Genomic DNA, 24,120 nt, shown 5'->3' with positions numbered 1-24,120 from the left:
GAAAGGCCTGTATGGCAGGGCCCATGTGGCTCTGTTTCTGTCTGTGCAGCCTCATGGTGGCCACCCAAGACCAGCAAACCAAACCACTGTGGGAGCTGCAGGGGCCCAGTGCCAGTTTATGCTGGAAATGCCTCTGGTCAGGCAACGGCCATTCTTCAGAAGTACATCACATTACAAAAAATGTCCTAGAACAAACCTCATACTTGATTTGATTCATGATGTGATCAAATTATGCAACCTCAACAAAATGAACTTAAAATACTGTCTATTTTATCTCTCAGTTCAAAGTCCCACTAATGAGAACACCAATTAATCTTTGGGCACAACCTATCTTGGAATGTACAGCTCCCTTGAGCAACTCATTTACCTCAAGTTCAGAGGATGGTCTTGTTTCAGTTGGACTTGTAGACAGCCTCCCAAGGATGAGCCTCGTTTTGCCAGCAGTCTGGCTTCTGTCTAGATAACCCATGGGGTGACTATAAAAAAGGTGAATGCCAATAGCAGAAGAAGCCTGCAGGACCTCAGGGCTACTAGGATGCCCCTGAGCAGTTTGGGGGCAATGATAGCACACTGATAATGCAGATATTCTCAGACACGGAAATGGACCTCAGATCTCTGACTCTGCCAACCTGACATAGATTGTAGGCCTGGTTATTAATAGAGGCCAGCACAGAGGTAAGCACTTGGTGTATCAACACTCTGAGTTTAGAATCACGTTAGCCACGAAGAAAGAAAATCCAGCTGGACCGACTATGCATCCTTCTGCAATGAGACAACATCCAGGAATTCCTGGGCCACACAAAGGAGAAGCCTGGAGTCCTGAGAGGGGCTGTTCATCCTAAATGAGATCAACCCATTTGGGTCCACATTCTGTTTTAGTCTTCAGCAGATGATCTTCGAGGTCATGCAGAACTACAGTATCATCTTGGTGACTTAGCATGGCTACAAGGCCTAGTGTCAACCTGGGGACAGAATACCACCCTTAGGGCCACACTGTGGATGTTCTTGCTCACTCTGGCAGACTGAAGGTGGATATTCTGAGGTGGTTGCAAGCTGGAAGCTTTATCATCGGATAATGGGCTTAGATATTTCTCAGTCCACTCTCAGCCTGCCAGAGTCAGCAGTGACAACCATGGACATGGACTGGACCATAGAGTTCCCAAGAAGCAAAACCTCTAGCCCAGATACCTGGATCCAGTCACTCTTGACCAGTCAGGGGTGGCTGGCTGACACCTGACATCAACCCCTGTCCCAAATAAAAAGGGACAAGTTGGGGCTGTTTTTGTGGCTGAGAGTAAGCACAACGAATTCAGGCACATGCCCATAAATGCAAGCAAGCAGCTTATCCATAGGATTTGTTTGTGACAACTGGTCTACATCCACCTTAGTTATCTGATGGCTGAGGCCAAGGCAGCCTTCCTGCCTCCCCTGTTCCTCTCCTCTATACACACTCCCTGCAGGCCCAACTCATAAAACCAACTGGTTAAAACTGCTTTCTGCTACCGAAGCATGTGCCCAGACTTGATCAGTTCTCAATTTATGTCTGGATCCCACTCTTCTTAGAGCCAGACTCTGAAGATCTCAGAGCCTTGTTCTGTCCTATCCTGGCCAAGGGCTGCACGTTAAGATTCTCCCTGCATTCTGATTTTATGTGAAAATCCTAGCCAACAGTATCTTCCTCCTGCAGCAGTCCTGTAGAGCTTGCTGCTATAACCGTGAACCACCCGGAGTCTAATCCTCCAGCCCTGAGCAGAATTACAGCGGGCCCAGATGACCACAACTACAGGAGAGGCCCTGAGCAAGAACTGAGCTGCTCCCAAATTCCTAACCCACCAAAAATGGGTGAGATAATAAATGTTTTTGCTGTGTTAAGCTGTTAAATTTGGGAGAAGTTTGTTAAATAGCAACAGATAACTCCTAGATAACAGATGGCTGACATATTACTACTGAGGGCATCCAGGACTGTTCCCATGGCCTTGGGTCTCGCACTGGGAGCCCAAGAGCATCTTGCTACCTGCCCTCCAATAAAGCACTACGCTCTCAGAATCAATCCTATTATATGCAGTTGCTGGGGTATTCAAACTTAAAAAAATTTTTTTTTACGGTACCACTTTGCACAAATGTGCTACAAGAGGGCTCTGGCTCAAGAATTCCTCCTCAGCTCAGCCACTCCTGAAGACCACGGTGTGGGCATTTTTTATTCCCTAGCAGCAGATTCTGTGTTATCTGTCACAACATATTCCTTAACTTACTTGGATTTCCAGAATCTGAAATTCAAGTTGAAATGTAATCATGTGGCAATTTCCTGATAATCTGTGTCTCTGTAGAACTTTCTTTGTGCCTGTAAATCAGAAAAACAAATATTCTGTTTGCAAATAATTTTCTTCAAATGTCTGTTATTTAATTTTGTGTGGATATCTATAATACACGTGGGTATATGTTTGAGAGTGTTTTGTAGTATTTGCACTGAAAATATCTGGAAGAATCTGCAACAAATTGATTACCTCTGTGACATAGGATTAAAGACAACCTGTATTTTGCAGTTCGCAATTATATCAAAGATTAAGGTAAGAAACAGAAATATGCTAGTATAACTGTAGACAAGTTTGATTCATGATAACTTAGACATTTTTCCTTTTTTCAACATTATCTGGTTCTTGTTAGACAGTAAATAAAATCCATATATTTATCTCAGTTACCTCTCAAAACTTTACTAAAATGACAGCAAAAGTACTTTTCTAGGCATGCAGCCTGATTTCTTTTTTTTTTTTTACAAGCGTTTCCCATGTAACCGCCATCAAGATCAAGACACAGAAATTTTAAAGTACCCCATAAAGGTCCCTCATGCCCTTTCCAGGCTGTATATACACTATGCTCCCTCGTAAGAGATAACCATGATTCTGACTTTATTATCATCTATGTTTGCTAATGAAGGTATTTTTAGAGGGTACAATTTTTTTTAAATTGAAGTATAGTTGCTGTACAATGTTATATAAGTTACCAGGTATACAATATAGTGATTCACAATTTTAAAGGTTATAATCCATTTAGTTATTATAAAATATTAGCGATACTCCCCATGTTGTACTATATATCTTTGTACATATTTTATACCTAATAGAATTAAGTACCTGTATCCCTACACTGCTCCCTTGCCCCTCAAAAAGGGCACAATTCTGCAAGGATAAAAAGCAGAAGAGAGATGAGAGTAACCTAATTTTGGAAGCAGGAAATCAGATGGATGAGCTAGATAAATATCACACAAGAAAATGGTACTGACCTGGCAGATCAGGAAAACTGAAACCTAAGCCAGCACGGGGGAAAGCTCAGAATCAAGCCCACTCAAAGGCAAGCTCAATGAGCACCATCAAATACATCTACAGATGGGGTGAACTTACGGCTCGCAATAGAGACGAAGACTTCTGCACAATAAAACCTCACTCTCTACACTCTCTGTATTCTATCTATTCCTTTCAAGCATCTGAAGTGTCTAAATTTCATTACTCATTTCTGTATGTAATTCAAACTTGCACTGAGATGAACTGCCCAAGTTCCTCTGAGGGTCACTCTTCCTCTCCTTTGCTCTTTGAGGGTTATTTTGGTGGAAAAATCAGGAAGCATTGCCAAAAGTGATGCCTTCTTTAGGAAATGCTACTCTCACCTAAACAAAGTTCCCAACACCCAACTGCACAGCTGAATCAACTTCTGCTTACCTGTTAGTTCATCACAGACGCTTGAAAATAAAACATAAGTCATTGGGACACAAACCCTCCTCTGCCAAAGGGTTGAGCTCTTGAAATACTTATCTTGGCCACAGGCCATGTACATTAGGGGTATATCATTAGACGACAAAGCTCTCATGTCAGTAGTGAACAATGGCTAAGATTTATAAATTAATGGCACTGCTGTTCTCAAAATCACTTATCTCAGGGATTTGGTCTGTTCCTGGAGACAACAGCTGGTACATGTATGGGGACTGAAGGAATGTGCAGGGTACTGTTTGTGTGTGTTTGCATGCAATATAGTGTGTGTCTGCAGTCAAATTGTGGTGGTTCTACATAATAAAACTGGAAAAAAAATCACTTGTCTATTAGTTACTAAATGACAGAAACTGTCTTATTTACTATCTACTTCAGGCAGCATTTAAGAGTATTACACACACTGTGACATTCAATGGATACCTGACCAAACAAATTTACCGCAACCACACATTCAAATTGTTACCACGCAGAGTTTTAATTCAATGATATGATAACCAATTTCCTATGTATAATAAGGTTAACTACAATACCACTTGTAGATTAAAATTAATGCTTACCCGTTTCTGTCATCTCAGCATTCATTATGTCCTCTGTCCTCTGGGAGTAATTTCTTATATTGATGCCAGTAAGGGTACTTAGAAACAGAAGTTCTGATTCTAAATGTCCAAGGTGACTTCTCAGATCTTTTGAAGATTCCCATCCTTCAGAATCTGACTGGCGTATTTCTTGAAATGATCTTCTAAAAAGCGAAGACCACAAATAATTACTCCAATGAAGAAACCACTCAAGTATTTCAACTAATATTTACAAATTTCTTCAAATCATTCCCATTTTGTCCTTCTGTCTTCCCATTAAAACTAAGTAAGATTTTTTTTTCAAAACCTATGTGGCAACGATTAACAATGCAATCACTGATCTCAATATAAAACAAACCTAACCAATTTATACTACCATATTTATCTACATATTAGAAATAATTATATAAAACAAATAATAACAGGAGTACTCTGCAAAATTAAAATGTCCATTTAGGTTGAAATACTTAAAAGGTTCCAATCTAAATGTCTGATATCCTAAGACATCTCAAACTATTTTAAAAGATATGATGAAATTAAAAACAAAATAAATTAGCCAGTTTTAACTTCAAAATCAAGTCACAAAGTGCTTTATACCAAGAAAGAGATTCTTGGGAAACTGAAAAATATAGAGGGTGAAAGGTCCAAGAGAATAACAAATAGCATAATTTCCTTAGACAACATTATAATCAAACATTCTTCACTGAGAATATATAGCTCTATTTTCCTTGAAAAAGTAAAATTTCAGCAAATAACCGCATGAAATGCTATTTTACTTTTTGTCTTCCTTTACTGCCATCATGCTTTCAGCCCCATTCTAAATTCTACTATCTTGTCAGTATCTACTGACAAGTATATGCAGAATAGATAAACAAGATTATACCATACAGCACAGGAAAATGTATACAAGATCTTGTGGTAGCTCACGGTGAGAAAGTATGTGACTATGAATATATGTATGTTCATGTATAACTGAAAAATTGTGTTCTACACTGGACACTGATACAACATTGTAAACTGACTGTAACTCAATAAAATAAAATAAAATAAAATAAAATAAAATAAAATAAAATAAAATAAATAAATTCTACTATCTTAAACCATGCCTTCCTTGGATTATGGGCATGATTATCCTGATTCTCACTTGACATCTTGGGTCCTCCACTATCCCTGCTTCTTTTCTCCAACATCAAAAGAAAACCCTAACACTCTTGCTTCTGCTGTTCTAAACATGCATTTTTTTTATTCCAGATGAATGGTTAATGATTACCCTCAGCTCTTTTAAGCCAGTAACTCCTAATGCACACCTCTAATCACATCTCTTCTTCCTGCAAGGTAGATTTAACTTGATAAACTATCAAATGTTTTTTCCTCAAATTGGCTTTTCCTCTATAAATTTCCCCACTTTTGTTAATGATAAAATCTGCCCCTTGAAATAGCAGGCTCCATTTCTCAGGGATCATCCTTGGCTCTGTTATTCCTCTCACATCTGGATCTAAGGTCATCTTTTCTGCCCCCTGCCAATAGCTCTCCCTCCTTTTCTATTTCTAATTCCACTACATTAGCCTATGTTCTTATGACCTTATACTATGTCTATAAAAAACAGCCTAACTTTCTATTCTTCACATTGGGAATCCAAAACTTGTATAAAGTCTGTAGAAATTTTTTAAGCTTTGTTTTAATGCTGATTTAAAATATCACTATAAGTATATATTCTGTGTCATCTGAGAGACTACAACACAATCTTTTTTTTTTAATTGAAGTACAATTACAATGTGTCAATTTCTGGCGTACAGCATAATGTCTCAGTCATGCATATACATATATATATATATTCGTTTTTCATTAAAGGTTGCTACAAGATATTGAATCCAATTCCCTGTGCTATACAGAAGAAACTTTTTTTAAAATCTGTTTTTATATATAGTGGTTAACATTTGTAAATCTCAAACTCCCAAATTTATCCCTTCCCACTCCCTTTCCCTGGTAACCATAAGATTGTTTACTATGTCTGTGAGTCTGTTTCTGTTTTGTACATGAGTTCACTGTGTCCTTTTTTTTCTTCCTTTTTTATTTTCCACATATGAGTGATATCATATGGTATTTTTCTTTCTCTTTCTGGCTTACTTCCCTTAGAATGATGATCTCTAGGTCCAACCATGTTGCAACAAATGATATTATTTTATTCTTTTTTATGGCTGAGTAGTATTCCATTGTACTGACATACCACAACTTCTTTATCCATCTGTTGATGGACATTTAGATACAACATACTCTTACCTATTTGTTATGAATTGACTTTTAAAAACTTAAACCGATAAAGCTAATGAAAAAAAGAACAGAGATTATCTCGTATTAATGAGTTCCTTCCAAGTAAATACTAAACAATGTCACAGCAAACTATGAATGAAAATTTCAAGGTATTTCCAATAGAGCAAACTAATAAGAGAACTAAGTCATCACATTAAAGGATAGATATGCAGAACACAAGCATGAGAAAGGGGAAAATGGGGAGCTACTAGTTAATGGGTACACAGTTTCACTTTGAGGCAATGAAATAGTTTTAGAAATGGATAATGGTGATAGTTGCACAACAATGTGAACTAAACCGTATACTTTAAAAGGGTTAAAATGGTAAGTTTTATGTTATGTATAATTTACCACAAAAATAAAAGGACAGCCTGCACTTTCTCATTCACAGCGGTAATTTTACCTTAATTTATTATTTGCAAATTTATCTTACAGCATACTTTTTTTTGTCCAATATTAGATGTTCACAAGAAGCTTTCTCTCGTTTAAAGGAAATTTACACAAGACATGAGTTTAAAACTCAATGATCTAGGATTCTAGGAAGATGGCAGTGCAGGAAGTACCAGGAATCTATTTCCCCAACCGGGCAGCAATTGCACTGGTAGAATCTGATACAACTTTTTTGGAACTCTGGAGACTGCTGAAGGCTTGCAACTTCATGGAGAAGGCCCAAACATAAATTACAGTAAATTTTGGGCAATTTCAGCTCTTAGCACAGGAGTAGCCACCCATGCTTTACTCCAATAACATGGCAGGCAGCTGTGCACGTTTTTGGAGAAGCCTGCAAACAACTTAGGGGAACAAGGGTGGGCTAAAAGGACTCTGTTCCCCAAATATGGGTACCTGTGCTCCAATTGCTGATTGCTGCTTCTGGTCACAGAGATGCAGACAAAGAGGTGGCAACTATTGTTGCCCCTCCCCCCACTATTGCAAGCCCCTCCCCTCTGGCTGGAGGTAAAGAGCTCTCACTCTTTGCTTCCCATCATTTTTGCCTTTTCCTTTTCAGGAGTCAGAAATTAAAGACTAGGACATTAAAAACCAAACTAGATACATAGGGAAAATTAGAAAATGACTGCATATACCAAGGAAAGGCTCAGATAAGACATCTTTAGGCATTAAGATAACATTTCAAGCTGGTCCTCAGCACAGACAGCCTACAACAACAAAACAATCCAAAACAATAACAAAAAAGTACAAACACTGGGGGAGGGGAGAGAATCTGATTTCCAGAGTTACCACTGTTAAATTACAATGTCCAGTGTTCAACAAAGTATCACAAGGCATACAAAAACCAGAAAAGTATGGCCCATTCAAAGAAAAAAAATTCAAAAGAATTTGTCCCTGAAAAACACTTAATGGCAGATATAGCAGACAAAGACTTTAAAACAGAGATTGTAAAGATGCTCAAAGAAATAAAGGAAGATATGGAGAAATTTAAGAAAATAATGTGTGAACAAAATGGAAACATCAGTAAAAAGACAGAAAACTTAGAAAGAAACCAATAAGAAATTCTGAAGCTGTAAAGTACAATAACAGAAATGAAAAATTCACTAGAGGGATTCAAAGGCAGATCTGAGCAGGCAGAAGAAAGAATCAATGAACATGAAGATAAGACAATGAAAACTGAGACTGAGGAACAGGAAAACACTGAAGAAAAGCAAACAGACCCTCAGGGACCAGTGGGACATGACCAAAAGGACAATGTATGCACCATGGGACAAGGAAAAGCAACAGGAAAGGGAGAGAAGAGAATATTTGAAGAAATAATGGCTAAAAATGCCCCAAACTTGATGAAAGACATGAATATAAACATTCAAGAAGCTCAACTAACTCCAAATAAAAGGAATTCAAAGAGGGCCGCACTGAGACCCAAATTTTCAAAAACCAGGAATAAAGAGAGTAGCAAGAAAGAAGCAAATCATCACATTCAAGGGATCTTCAATAACTTATGAGCAGATTTCTCATCAGAAATCTTGGAGGCTAAAAGACAGTGGGCCAATATATTCAAAATGCTAAAAGAAAAAACCATCAACCAATAATCCTCTTTCAGAAAAGTTTTCTTTCAAAAGTGAGGAAGAAATCAAGATATTTCAAATAAACACTGGGTGATGAAGTTTGTTTCCATTAGATATGTCCTGCAAGAAATGCTCAAGGGAGTTCTATAAAGTAAAATAAAAGTACACTAGACAGTAACATGAAGTCATGTGGAGAAATAAAGACCTCAATAAAAGTAGTACATGAACATGCAAAATCTAGTAGTAATTTTACAATGGCTTGTAAGTGAACTTTTTGTTTTCTAGATGATTTAACATTTGAAAAAATTATTAGTCTAAAGGTACTATTAGTGCAAATCTCCTCTGTGACTCCAAATCAAGTTTTCTACAAAATTTAAGAGATTAATGCATTTTAAAGTATTAGTTTCTGTTTGGGGTCACAAAATGTATAAAGACAAAATTTTGTGACTTAAAAAACCAAAAACATACTGACAGGCATATGTAGAATAGATAAACAAGATTATACTGTCTAGCACAGGGAAACATATACAAGATCTTGTGGTAGCTCACAGAGAAAAAAATGTGACAATTAATATATGTATGTTCATGTATAACTGAAAAATTGTGCTCTACACTGGAATTTGACACAACATTGTAAAATGACTATAACTCAATAAAAAAAAGTTTAAAAAAAAACCAAAAACAGTGGGGATGGAGCCGCAAATAGGCAGAAATTTTGTATATTGTTGAAATTAGGCAGGTATAACTTCAAATTAAGAGTGCTGTAACTTTCTCATATTATATGTAATCCCTCTGATAACCACAAAGAAAAGTTATAGAATATACATCAAAGAAAAATTTTTAAAAATTTACATGTTTCACTCCAAAACTTCAACTACTCAAAAGAAGGCAGAAATGCAGGAAATGAGGGACCAAAAAGTTCAAAGGCATATTAAAAAAAACCCACAAAATGACACAAGTAAAGTCTCTCCTTATCAGTACTCATTTAAATGTAAAGGAGTTAAACTCTCCAAATCTAAGACAGGGATTAGGAAAATTCATAAAAACCACACGATCCAACCGTATCAAATACCAAAAGTATGGAAAACCATATTCCATGCTCAAAGCAGCAGTGGGGATACTAATATCAGACAAAACGGACTTCAACTCAAAAAAGGCTGTAAGAGATAAAGAAAAAAATTATATATTAATGAAAGGTTCAATAGAGTAAGACATAAAAACTGTAAACATTTACACACCTAACGACAGACTATAAATTCAGCTATCCCTCAGTATTTGCCAGAACCAGTGCCCACTACAAATGACAAAATATGTGGATACAGAACCTGCAGATACGAACCTGTGGATACAGAGAGTTGACTATATTTTGAAGCAAAAACTGACAGAATTAAAGGGAGAAACAGTTCTACACTAACAGTTCAAAATGGCTACATAAGAGGATCCTGAATTCACCTCCTCCCATAGTCACACCAAATCTACACCTACATATGAAATAACTTTCTCTGAAAGAAATGCAGGAATGAGCTGAGCTACTTCTGCACATCAGGCAAACGAGAAAAAGCCCACATGGAAATGGATGGTAGAGGCTGAGACAGTCTCCCCACCAAAGCCAGCCCCCAGGTGGCAACCCACAATCGAGGGGGACTAACAACCCTGACATGCTCCTTGAGAGTGAAAGGTGTGACCACGGCTGGCACCTGAACTTTTAAGACCAGCACCTGAGATGCAAGCCCCTAAAATATCTAGCTTTGAGAACCAAAGAGGCCTGTGGGTCCATGAGACCCACAAGGCTGTATGGGAACAGAGGAACAGTTTTTAAACAACTCATACGCACAGACTCACCTATCTCAGAATCCAGCGTAGAGGCAGCCAATAGAAAATCAACCTGTGTTTCTGTGAAAGAAGCCTATTCTCTTACCTTAAAGCTTTGGCCTCAAGGGCGGCCTTCTAATTTAAAAACAGACAGAAGTCTACTCAAATACCTCCAAAGACAGAGTCTAGTGAGCATGATCTTCGCACTCTCTGTCTCACTCCAGGTCACTAGTATCTCCTGGAAAGGAGTTTGTGCACTCTCTGGTGCCCTGATTTTTGTGGCTGCCGCCCAAGGGGACACCTCTTGATCACCAGGCTCTGGAAGCCAGCGAAACTTTCAGCAGAACTTATTGTGGGTCCCGTAACACTGTAATAAAAGGAGAAACAGTTCTTAAATGACTACTAGCCCCAGGGCACAATGTGGATATGGCAGACTAAAATGTACTCCTAGTCTCACTGTAAAAGAGACAAGCTTATCTTCTCTTAGAACACACATTCAAGTTTGTATTCTATGAGTCTGTTTCTGTTTTGTATTTATGTTCTCTTTTTTTTTATGGTTGCCAAGGGGGAGGGGGGTGGGAAGGGATAGACTGGGAGTTCAAAATTTGTAGATACTGACAGGCATATGTAGAATTGATAAATAAGATTATACTGTATAGCACAGGGATATATATACAAGATCTTGTGGTGGCTCACAGTGGAAAAAAAAGTGACAATGAATACATATATGTTCATGTATAACTGAAAAATTGTGCTCTACACTGGAATTTGACACAACATTGTAAAATGACTATAACTCAATAAAAAAATGTTTAAAAAAACACACAAACACATTCAAGTCCCAACTGCAATCCTCTGAAAAGACTGAGGAAGTCAGAGGATGCCATTTTCATGCCCTCCCTCTGGCCAGGCCCAAGTCATCAGTGTCCCCAAGATAGGGGCTTGTTCATCCTCACTATGGTGAATGTCATCCAGAGGAGACATCCATTCATAGCCTGGCTATGGTGGCCAGCAGGGCTTGTGTTCATAACTTCAGCAGAAAAATAGCAAAGAAACACTTCTTACTTGGCTATCACAAAGCCTCGGGGCAGAAGGAGCAGACAAAAACACCCATCTCCCAATTTTCCTTGAAAGAGGTATATTTGGATACTTTAAAGGCTCCTCCCTGAGGGAATTGTCTCCAATCAGGGTGAATCTATCTGTTGACTGAGAACCTCCCCTCTGGGACACTGGCAAGTCTTGGGCATACCCTCAACTGTTGAGAGCAACTAAGAAAATGTACGCTGCTTGGACAACGCCAAGGTTTGAGAGAAAACCAAGACCAAGGGCAGGGTTGAATGATAAGTTTCATCTACCATACGAGGTCACTCCTTCAAGACTGCAAGAGAGGGTTGTTTTATTTAATACACAGAAACCAACACAGAGAGTCAAGAGTATGAACAAATACAGGAATATGTTCCAAATGAAAGAATAAGATAAAACTTGAAGAAAACACCTTAATGAAATACAGATAAATGGTTTACCTTTTAAGTCGTTTAAAATAATGATCATAAAGATGCTCACAGAGCTCAGGAGAACAATGGATGAACAAAATGAGAATGTCAACAAAGGGACAGAAACTATAAGAAAGTATCATTTCTTCTAGGTTGTCCAATTTGTTACCATACAGTTGTTCATAGTATACTCTTACGGTTTTTTGTTTTTCTGTGGTATTTGTTGTAATTTTCTTCATTTTCATTTCTTACTTTGTTTATTTGTATCCTCTCTTCTTGGTGAGCCTGGCCAGAGGCTTGTTGGTTTTGTTTACTCTTTCAAAAAACCAGCTCTTGGTTTGATTGATTTTTTCTGTTGTTTTTTAATCTCTATATATTACCTCCCTGATCTTTATTATCTCTTTCCTTCTGCTGACTTTAGGTTTTCCTTTTCTAATTCTTTTAGGTGGTAGGTTAGGCTGTTTATTTGAGATTGTTCCTGCTTTTTGAGGAAGGCCTATATCACTATGAACTTCCCTCTTAGGACTGCTTTTGCTGCAACCCATAGGTTTTGTGTGGTTGTGTTTTGATTGTCATTTGTCTCAAGTTATTTTAAAATTTCATCTTCAATTTTTATACTGTACATCAGAAATTGACACAACATTGTAAACTGACTATAACTCAATTTAAAAACATATTTAAATTAATAAAAGTTTTTAAAATTAAATTAAAGGTTCATGAGCTAAACTACTCCAGTGCTTATTCAGCTCTACCACTGATTAACTATGAGCCCTTAGCCAAGTTACTTAACTTCTCTAGACTTCAGCTTCCTAATCTGTAAAATAAGAATGATAGTAGTTAATATTCCCTAGGATTGTTACAAAGTTTAAATGAGTTAATATTTGTTAAGTATTTAGAACACTTTCTAGCATATATAGTAAGGGCTTTTAAAATGTTAGTCATTTCAAAAAATTTATTGCATTGGCTAAAATTCACAGAATTATGTTTATAAATGATGAAAATAGGGCATGTAGTAAGCCTCTAATATTTTCCATTCTTTTCTCCTTTTCCACAATTTAATCTGTCTCTTCCTAAATTACTATGTTGTACACATGTGTGTTCTTAAAAGAAACATAGCTGCATTTTATGAAATGTTATTTGGAATCTATTAAAAAGTTTAAAATAGCAGTTTTATTCTTTAGTCTGTGGCCACGAAATTATTATAATAAATTTCTCAATGTTGAATCACTTGTACATTTCTAGTATAAACATCATTTGTTGTATTATTCTGTTTTGTTGATTTCTACAGTCCTGTATTTAGTATTTCAGTGAATTTTAGAAATTTCTGTGCTACTTTTGTTAGTGTTTTTAAATTTTTTGTTTTTTAGTATTATACTTTTCATTAAGTGAATAAGAAAAGTGAAAAAAAAAATAGAAGTCATGGACCTGAAGATAACAATAACTGAACTGAAATAATTACTAGAGGGGGTTCAACATCAGACTAAACGAAGCAGTAACAAAGATCGGTGAAGTTATCCAATCAGAGCAGCAAAAAGGAAAATGAAATGAAATGAAAAGAAGCTAAAATAGCTAAATAGACTTATGGGGCAAATGGACCAACATTCAAATTATAGGGGTCCCAGAAGGAAAGGAGCAAAAGAAAGGAGCAGAAAACTTATATGAAGAAATAGTGGCAGATCTGGGGAAAGAAACAGACATCAGATACAGGAAGAGTACAAAGTACCAAATAAGAGAAACCCAAAGAGATCTACATCAAGATACATTAAAATTAAAATACCAAAAGTTCAACAGAAGGGAACCCCAAAATACTATCAGATTTACAGCCCAAACTTTGCAGGCCAGAAGGAAGTGGTATGATATACTCAAGGGCTAACAGACAAAAACTGCCAACCAATAATATCCTACTGGCAGAGCTCTCCTTCAGAATTGAAGCAGACATAGTTTTCCAGACAAACAAAAGCTAAAGGAGTTCATCACTACCAGATAGGCCTTACAAGAAATGTTATAAAAAACTTCTCTACCCTGAAGCAAAAAGTCACTAAGTAGTAGCAGGAAACATGAAAGTGTAATTCTCACTGGTAAAGGTAAGTATATTGAAGAATTCAGAATAATCCAATGGTGCAATGGTGGTGGGTTAATCACTAAAAAGCTAATACAAATGTTAAAAAGCAAAAGTAGTAAAATAACTATAACTATATACTTTGTTATGGTATACACAATATAAGAAGATGTAAGTTATGACATCAAAAACATAAAACATTGGGGAGAGGGAGTAAAAATATAGAGCTTCAGAATGTGTAAGAACGTAAGTTATCACCAACTTAAAACAGATCATTATAAACATGTTTTATGCAATTCTCATGATAACTACAAAGCAAAAAAGCTCTGATACATAAAAGATAAAAACAATGGAATCTAAGCATATAACTGTAGAAAATCAACAAATCACAAAAGGAGAGAGCAAGAGAGGAAGAACAAAACATAGGAATTACAAAACTTTCAGAAAACAACAAAATGGCAGTAAGTACATACCTATCAATAATTACTTTAAATGTAAATGGGCTAAATTTTCCAATCAAAAAATACAGATTGGTTGACTAGATTTAAAAAGAGACCCATTTACATGTTGCCTATAAGATACTCACTTCAGATACAAGGAAACACACACTGAAAAGTAAAGGGATGGAAAAAGATATTTCATACAAATGGAAGCTAAAAGAACGCTAAAATAGCATATTTATATCGGAAAAAAAAGACTTTAAGACAAAGATTGTAATAAGAGACAAAGATGGTCATTATATAATAATAAAGTCAATGCAACAAGAGGACATATTATTAAATATTTATGCACTCAATATAGGAGAACCCAAATATATAAGACAAATATTAACAGACCTCAAAGAAGGAAATAGACAGCAATACAACAATAGTAGAGGATTTTAGTACACTACTTACATCAATATATAGATCACCCAGAGAGAAAAGCAATTAAGGAAACAATGGCCTCATAGAACACATTTAGACCATAAGATCTTAACAGACATATACAGAACATTCCACTCAAATGAAAGTACACATTCCTCTCAAGTGCACAAAGCACATTCTCCAGGATGGGTTATCTGTTAAGCCACAAAACAAGTTTCAATAAAGTTAAGAAGACTGAAATTATATCAATCATCTTTTCCAACCACAATGCTATTACACTAGAAAATTGACAAATTTACAAATATGCAGGACTGAAACAACATTCTACTGAATATGACTGAATGGGTCAAAAGAAAAATCAAAAAAGAAGTCAAAAAATAACCTTAAGACAAATGAAAACAGAAATAAAACACACCAAACTATTGGCTACAGCAAAAGCAGTTTTCAGACGAAAGTTCATAGCAATAACTGCCTATGTAAAAAAGCAACAACATAAAATCTCAAATGAAAAACTGAACTTTACATCTCAAGGAACTAGAAAAAGAAGAACAAATAAAGCCCAAAATTAGTAGAGGGAAATATCAAAAATGAGAGAAGGGATAAAAATGAAATACAGCCTAAAGAGGTGATAGAAAAAAATCAAGGAAATCAAGAGCTGATTTTTTAAAAAGGTGAACTAAACAGACAAAACTTTAGCTAGAATCATCAGAAAGAAACAGAGAACACAAATAAAATCAAAATGAAAGAAGAGATGTTATAACTGACACCACAGAAATACAGAGGAAACTACTTACATCCTAAGAAAAGTATGAAAAATTATATGACAACAAACTGGATAATCTAGAAAAAAATTGAAAAACTTCTAGAAACATAAAACAAGACTGAATCACAAAAAAGAAAAAAAGAGAGAGAGAAAATCTAAACAGACCAACTACTAATAAGGAGCTTGAATTAGTATTTAAAATCCTACCTACAAACAAAAGTCCTGGACCAGATGGCTTCACTGGTGAATTCTACCAAATATTTAAAGAAGCAAACCAATCCCAAACTCTTGCAAAAAACAGAAGAGAGGGAAGACTTACAAACTCATTTTATGAGGCCACTGTTACTCTGATACCAAACTCAGACATGGACACTACAAGAAAATTATAAGGTATATACCCCTGAAGAATATAAACGTAAAAAACCTTCAACAAAGCATTAGCAAAGCTAATTCAGCAATACATTAAGGAATATACATCAAGATCAAGTGGGATTCAGCACTGGAATGGAAGGATGGTTCAAATCTGCAAATCAATGTGCTACACTCTGTGAACAAAATTAAGGATAAAAACCGTATCATCACCTCAATAGATGCAGAAAACAGTCTGACAAAATTCAACATCCATTTATGATAAACCTCCACAAAGTGGTTACAGAGGGAACATATTTGAAAATAATAAAAGGCATATGATGAGTCCAAGACTAACATCATACTTAAGAGTGAAAAGCTGAAAGTTTTTCCTCTGAGATCAGGAGTAAGACAAAGGATGCCCACTTTAACCTCATTTATTCAACATAGTATTGGAAGTCTTAGCCAGAACAATTAGACAAGAAAAAGAAATAAAAGGCATTCAAATCAGAAAGGAAGAAATCAGTCAAATTTGCAAATGACTTATTATTTAGAGGAAACCCCAAAGACTCTACCATAAAACTGTTAAAACTAGTTAAGAAAAGAGAGAGAGAGAGAGAGAAAGAGAGAAAGAAAAGAAAAGAAAAGAAAAGAAAAGAAAGAAAAGAAAGAAAGAAAGAAAGAAAGAAAGAAAGAAAGAAAGAAAGAAAGAAAGAAAGAAAGAAAGAAAAAAGGAAGGAAGGAAGGAAGGAAGAAAGAGAGGAAGAAAGAAAAAACTCAGTAAAGTTGCAGGATACAAAATCAATACAAAAATCTGTTGTGTTTCTATGCATAATAACAAAATATCAGAAAAAGAAAATAAGAAAACAATCCCACTTATAACTGTACCAGAAAGAATAAAATACCTAGGAATAAATTTAACAAAGGAGTAAAAGACCTGAACACTGAAAATTATAAGACATTGATGAAAAAAACTGAAGAAATACTAATATTTGAAAATATATTTCATGCTCCTGGATAAGAAGAATTAATATTGTTAAAATATCCATACTACCCAATGCAATCACCAGATTCAATAAAATCTCTATCAAAAGTCCAATAGCATTTTTCACAGAAATAGAAAAAATAATTCTAATATTTGTATGGAACCACAAAAGACCTGGAATAGCCAAAGAAATCTTGAGAAAGAAGAACAATCCTGGAGGCATCATATGTCTTGATTTCAAACTATATTACAAAGCTACAGTAATCAAAACAATATTGTATAGTCATAAAAACAGACACACAGATCAGTAGAACAGAAAAGGGAGCCCAGAAATAAACTACATATGGTCAATTAATTTATGACAAAGAAGCCAAGAATACACAATGGGGAAAGGACAGTTTCTTCAATAAATGGCTTGGGAAAACTGGACAGCCACAAGCAAAAGAATGAAACAGAACCACTATCTTACACAATACACTAAAGTTAACTTAAAATGGATTAAAGATCCCAAACAATAAAACTCCTAGAAGGAAACATAGGTAGTAAGCTCCTTGACATCAGTCCTGTCAATAATTTTTGGATTTGCCACCAAAAATTAAGGCAATAAAAGCTAAAATAAACTAAAATAAAATAAGTGGAATGACATCAAATTAAAAAGCTTCTAGAAAGCAAATGAAACAATCAACAAAGGGAAAAGGCAACTTATAGAGTGAAAGAAAATATTTGCAAATCATATATTTCATAAGGGGTCAATATCCAAATGTATAAAGAACTCATACAAATGAATAGCAAAAAAAATAATTAAAATATACAATCTGATTTAAAAATGCACAAAGGATTTTAATAGACATTTTTTCAAAGAAGACATACAGAAGGCCAATCAAAATCACAATGAGATGTAACCTAACACCTGCTAGAATGGTTATTATTAAAATGCAAGAAATAACAAATGTTGGTGAGGATGTGGAGAAATGAGAATCTGTGTATTCCTGGAAGCAATGTAAATAAACTAGTGCAGGCACTGCAGAAAACAGTATGGAGGTTCCTCAGAAAGTTAAAAATAGAACTACTATATGATAAGCAATTTTACTGCTGGTTATTTATCCAAAGGATAACTAACAGAAACACTAACTCAAAAAGATATTGCATTATTCCAAGCCACACATATGGAATGTTATTCAGCCATAAATCTTGCCATTTGCAACAACATGGATGGACCTTGAGGGCATTATGCTAAATGAAGTAAGTCAGACAGAGAAAGACAAATACTGTGCGATCTCACATATATGTGGAATCTAAGAAACAACAAAAACAAAGAAAAAAACAAGCTCATAGATACAGAGAATAGATTGACGGTTGCCAGAGGCAGGGGGTCAGGGGATGAAGGATGTGAGTGAAGGTGGTCACAAGATACAAACCTCCAGTTATAAAATAAATCAGTCATGGGGATCTAATGTACAGCATAGTAACTATAATTAATAATACTGTGTTATATATTTGAAAGTTACTAACAGAGTAAGTCTTCAAAGTTCTCATCACAAAAAAAATTTTGTATGATGATGGGTATTAAGAATTTCTTGTGATCACTTTTAGTATATGCAAATGTGAAATCATTATGTCATACACCTGAAAATAAAATGTTATAAGTCAAATATAGCTCAATAAAAACAAAATAACAGTTGGAGACTTCAATCCCCCACTTAGAATGATGGAAAGAAGCACCAGGTAGATCATAAGTAAGCAATAAAGAACTTAAACAACACAATACACCAATTAACTCTAACAAAATATACAGAATACTCTACACAAGAGAAAACAAATTATTGTCAAGTGCAGATGGTACATTTTCCAAGATAGATCAGATGATATATTGGGCAACAAATTAAGTTTCAGCGGATTTTAAAACACAGGTATTCTACAAAGTATTTTCTCCAACCACAGTGAGATGAAGTTAGAAATCAGTAACAGACGAAAACTAAAAAATTCATGAAATTGTGAAATTAAACAGCACATTTAAAAATAACCAATAATGAAGAAATCACAACGGAAATAAGAAAATATTTAAAGACCAATAAAAATGAAAACACAACATATCAAAACTTAGGAGACACAGCAAATTGAGTGCTAAGGACACTTCCAGCTATAAACACTTACACGTAAAAAACAAGAAGGATCTCACATCAACAACCTAGTGGTAAAACTTAAGAAAATAGAAAAAGAATGAACTAAACCCAAAGCTAGCAGAGGGAAGGAAACGATAAAGATTAGAGCAGAGATCGATGAAATAGACATTAACAGGGGAAAATCAATGAAACAAAAAATTGGCTCTTTGAAACAAAATCAAACTGAACAAACCCTTAGCTAGGTGGACTGAAAAAAAAAATTGATGGCTCAAATTACTAAAATCAGAAATGAAAGGGGGGCATTCCTTTGAAATTCCAAATGAAAGGGGGTTTCTGTAAAAATAAAAAGCATTGAGAGTACTATGAACAACTGTACAATAATAAATCGGATAACCTACTTGAAATGGCCAGATTTCTAGAACCAAAGATTAAATCATGAAGAAACCAAAAAAAAAAAAAAAAAATCAAAATAGACCTAAAACTAGTGAGGAGATTGAATCAGTAAGTAAAAATCTCCCAATACAGAAACACTCTGGACCTGATGGCCTCAATGTTGAATTCTACCAAACATAAAGAACTAATACCAATCCTCAACCTTTCCCAAAAAAATTGAAGAGGAGCAAACACTTTGTAACTCAATCTATTAGGCTAGCATTAACCTGATACCAAAGCCAGACAAAGACACTGCAAGAAAACTATAGACCAATATTGCTTATAAACACTGATGTAAAAATCCTGAATAAAACAGCAGCAAATCAAATTAAGCAGTATTTTAAAAGGATTATACATCATGACCAAATGAGATTTATTCCTGTAGTTCAGCATAGGAAATTCAATCAATGAAATAGACCACTTTAACAGAATGAAGGAAAAAAAAACACATAACCATCTTAATTAGTGCAGAAAAAGCATTTGACAACATTCAACACCTTTTCATTTAAAAAGAAAAACCAAAACACTAAAAAAACTAGGAACAGAAAGGAAGTACCTCACATAGTAAAAAGTATATGTGATTAACCCACTGCAAACATCATAATCCACAGTCAAAGACTGAAAGCTTTTCCTGTAAGATCAGGAACAAGAATGCAGCTTTCACCACTTCAACTCAACATAGTACTGAAAATTCTAGGTATAGCAATTAGGCAAGAAAAAGAAACAAAAGGCATCCAAATTGGAAAGGAAGAAGTAAATTATCTGTTTCCAGGTGGAATAATCTTGTACGTATAAAACCCTAAAGATTCTACAAAAAAAAAAAAAAAACCTGGTAGAACTAATAAATGAATTCAGCAAAGGAGCAGGATATCAAGTCATCACATGAAAATCAGATGCATTTCTACACCTCAACAAAGAACAATCTGTAAAGGAAATTACAACAACAATTTCACTTGCAATGCCATCAAAACAGAATATAATACACGGGAATTACTGTCATCAAGAAGGTAAAAGACTTATCCAATGAAAAGTACAAAACATCAATGAAAGAAAATAAAGAAGACATAAATAAACGGAAACGCATCTCATGTTCATGGATTAGAAGATAATGTTATCAAAATGTCAATATTGCCCAAAGCAGGTTCAATGCAATGCCTGATGTCAAAGTTACAGACATCAAAACAGTGTGGTGTTGGCATAAAGACAGACATACAGCTGAATGGAATAGAATACAGAAGCCAGAAATAAACCCTCACACAAATGATCAAATGATTTTTGACTAGTGTGCCAATACCATTCAAATTATGCTGGGAAAACTGGATATCCACATGAAAAATAATGAAACTGGATCCTTACCTAAGATATAAAAACTAACTCAAACTGTTTCAAAGGTGTAAACATAAGACCTAGAACAATGAAACTCTTAAAAAACAGGATAAAAGCTTCACGACATTTGATTTGTCAATGATTTCATGGATATATCTGATACCAAAAGCATGGATAATGAAAGAAAAAATAGACAAACTGAACTTCATGAAAAAAATTTTAAATTGTACATCAAAAAACACTATTAAAAGAGTAGAAACGCAACCCACAGAATGGGGGAAAATATTTTTAATCATAGATATGATAAGGGATCAATATCCAAAACATACAGAGAACTCCTAAAACTCAACTTCAAAGACCCAAACAACCTGATTCAAAAATGGGCAAAAGACCTGAATAGACATTTCTCCAAAGAAGATATACAAATGGTCGATAGTACATGAAAAGATACTCAACATCACTAATCATTAGGGAAATGCAAAACAAAACTATAGTTAGACACCACCTCCTACCCATTAGAAGAGCTACTATCAAAAAAAGAGATGTGTCAGTGAAGATGTGGAGAATCTGGAACACTGGTGGATTATCAGTGGGATCATAAAATGGTTCCACCACTATGGAACAGAGTATGGAGGTTCCTCAGAAAATTTAAAAATAGAATTAACATATGATCCAGCAACTCCACTGCTTGGTATATATCCAAAGAATTCAAAGCAGGGTCTCAAAGAAATATCTGTACACACATGTTCATACCAGCACTATTCACAATAGCTAAAACATGGAAGCAACGCAAGTATCTACTTACAGATGAACAGATAAGTAAAATGTGGTATATGTATACAAGAAAATATTATTTAGCCTGAAAAAAGAAGGAAATTCTGCAATATGCTATAATATAGATGAACCTTAAGGATATTATGCTAAGTGAAATGAGCCAGTCACAAAAAGATAAATATGTATGATTCCACTTACATGAGGTACCTAAAGTCAAATTCATCAAGACAGAAAATAGAATGGTGATCGCCAGGGGCTAAAGGAGTTGGGGAATGGGAATTATTGTTTAATGGATATAGAGTTTTAGTTTTACAAAATGTAATGAGTTACGGGAAAAGATGGAGGTAATACATGCACAATATTATGAATATAATATCACATGTACACTTAAAAATTGCTAAAACAATACATTTATATTATATGTAATTTATCGTGATTTAAAAAAAAAAAAAAGCTTGGTACACATGTCCTACACTTCCTTCTCCATCATAGTGAAAAGAAACTTTACATTAAATTCAAAGTCCCTGGATTGACATTATCTTCCGCAGTCTGGATTCTTCCGACTTTCTCAATTTAATCACTGAGGAGGCCCAATGAATAGTCTACATGGTATCCTGAGCTAAAAATGACATACTGTAGCCAGTAAAGAAATCATCTTTTGTTACAGTGCTTCTCAAACTTCCAAATGTGCATAAGATTATCGAGGTCTTATTAAAAATCAGATTCTGACTCAATAGGTCACGGTTAGGTTGAAATCTGTATTTTTGGTCAACTCCTAAGTGATACTAATGCTTCCAGTTTGTGGAGCACATCTGGAGTAGCAAGGGTTCCAAAAATACATTTACCCTTTCACTTGTGGAGGAACATATTTGCTCCCTGTTCACCTGCTTCCCTTTCCCTATTACTAGTCCAGCCTCCTCTACCTTCATGATCCCATCCAACATGCATCACTTTCTTTAATTTCTCAAATTCTACCATCTCATTTCCAGTTATTTCAGGAAAATCTCATTCTCTCCACATCTATGTCAAGTCAGTATTAACTAAAATCTGAAGACAGTTTCTGCTTTCAAGCTGCTTGCAAGTTTGAGACAATACATAATTAACTGTTACAGGCTCTTTCTCTCCTTCTTCAGTTAAGCAGTGTCTGGACTTTTGAAGTTTGATTCTTGGGTTCCAGTCCAGGTCTGACACTTATTTTCCCTGAGACCTTGGACAAGCAACTTAACTTCTCTGAGCCTCAATTTCTCTAACTTGAAAACGAGGTTAACAGCTTGTCATAGGTATTAAAAGAGATGATGCACATAAAGACCTTTGCATTTCTCAGTCTGGTACTTAGTAAGCAATCGACAGACCCTGGCTATAACTAGTTAAGCCAAAGACGTTAAGATGCCACTGCTCTGTGGCAGATAGAATTTATTTCTATTAGTGCACACGGTTCCACTCTCCTTTAGACAGGGAGTTTCTCCCCTTCCCTTACAAGGACGCTTCCCCATCTGCAGGCAATGGACAACCACCTTCGCAGCTTTTGCCAAATTTTCCTATAGACTACATTACCTATTTTTCTATCAAATTACTTTTTACCTAATTATTTCTCAAAGGAAATTTCATATCACTACCGTAAACGAAAAATCAGCATCATTTGCCATAGTTAGGTGAAACAAATACCATGAAACCAAAGTTATTAAACCCCAACTTTATGCTGCGACCCACTAAATTTAGGCAAGGCTGCTACAGCGATAAGCAAAACTTCCACCTTGACAGTTATCAGCATGAGAAAGAGAACTTCAAGGAAAACATCTTTCCCATGACTGCGATTAAATCAGTTAACATACGGTAATGCGTTTACAACCGGGCCCATGCGTGGGCTCATCTCTCCCAGCACTGCAGTTACAGACAGAAAAAGGGTTCCAGCCCACGTCTGGTAGTCTGCAAAGGTCTGTGGGGATGTCCTGGCGCCTGCAGTGGAGTGATATTTTTTTTACCCTTCACACCAGGCCTGAGGAAGGCCACGTACCGGACTCGGGTGGTGTCTGCCCCGGGATCCGGCAGCTCCACGCAGGCCCGCCTCAAGGCCGTGATTTCGGCTTCCAAGGCGCGGGTCTCGGCACGAAGAGAATCCATGGCGAGGCCCCGACTGGAAGCTGCCTTCAGGCGCGCCCCTTCAGACACCTTCAAGCCGCCCGCGCTGCTGGCGGGAACCATCGCGGAGCTCGGCGGGGGAGGCAAGGGAACCATGCGCGATCCCCGCGCATATAACCCGTGCTCGCCAGCATCGCGGGACCGTTTTCGTGCCTGCGCACTTTTCTACAGCTGTTCCCCAGCAGTCCCCATTCTTCAAGAGAGTGGACTCCCTCCAACCCGAAACCCAGGGGCGCGGCTGTCCACCCCGCTCTGGTGGCGCCATGGATCAACCAGGACGCTTACGTCACAGAAGAGGAGGTTCCGGGAACTTGTGAAGGGTGAGTCTCTTTATTTTAA

At 36.0% G+C, this 24,120-nt stretch overlaps 1 protein-coding gene across 1 annotated transcript in view; it reads right to left on the bottom strand.

Moving 5' to 3' along the window:
* The window catches only part of CENPP (centromere protein P), a 218,758-nt gene extending 194,638 nt beyond the window's left edge, over positions 1-24,120 (bottom strand). Inside the window, exons 1-3 of the mRNA XM_032477409.1 lie at positions 23,657-24,120; positions 4,319-4,500; positions 2,253-2,341 (exon numbers count right to left, since the gene is read on the bottom strand). Of these exons, the coding sequence (XP_032333300.1) occupies positions 2,253-2,341; positions 4,319-4,500; positions 23,657-23,877 (492 nt within the window). The 5' untranslated portion in view covers positions 23,878-24,120. The remainder of the gene's footprint in view (positions 1-2,252; positions 2,342-4,318; positions 4,501-23,656) is intronic.

Source organism: Camelus ferus, chromosome 4 (genome assembly GCF_009834535.1).
Source record: "Camelus ferus isolate YT-003-E chromosome 4, BCGSAC_Cfer_1.0, whole genome shotgun sequence".
NCBI lineage: Eukaryota > Metazoa > Chordata > Mammalia > Artiodactyla > Camelidae > Camelus > Camelus ferus.
The sequence above is the reverse complement of the archived record's forward strand: the minus strand, read 5'-3'. Positions and strand labels throughout refer to the sequence as shown.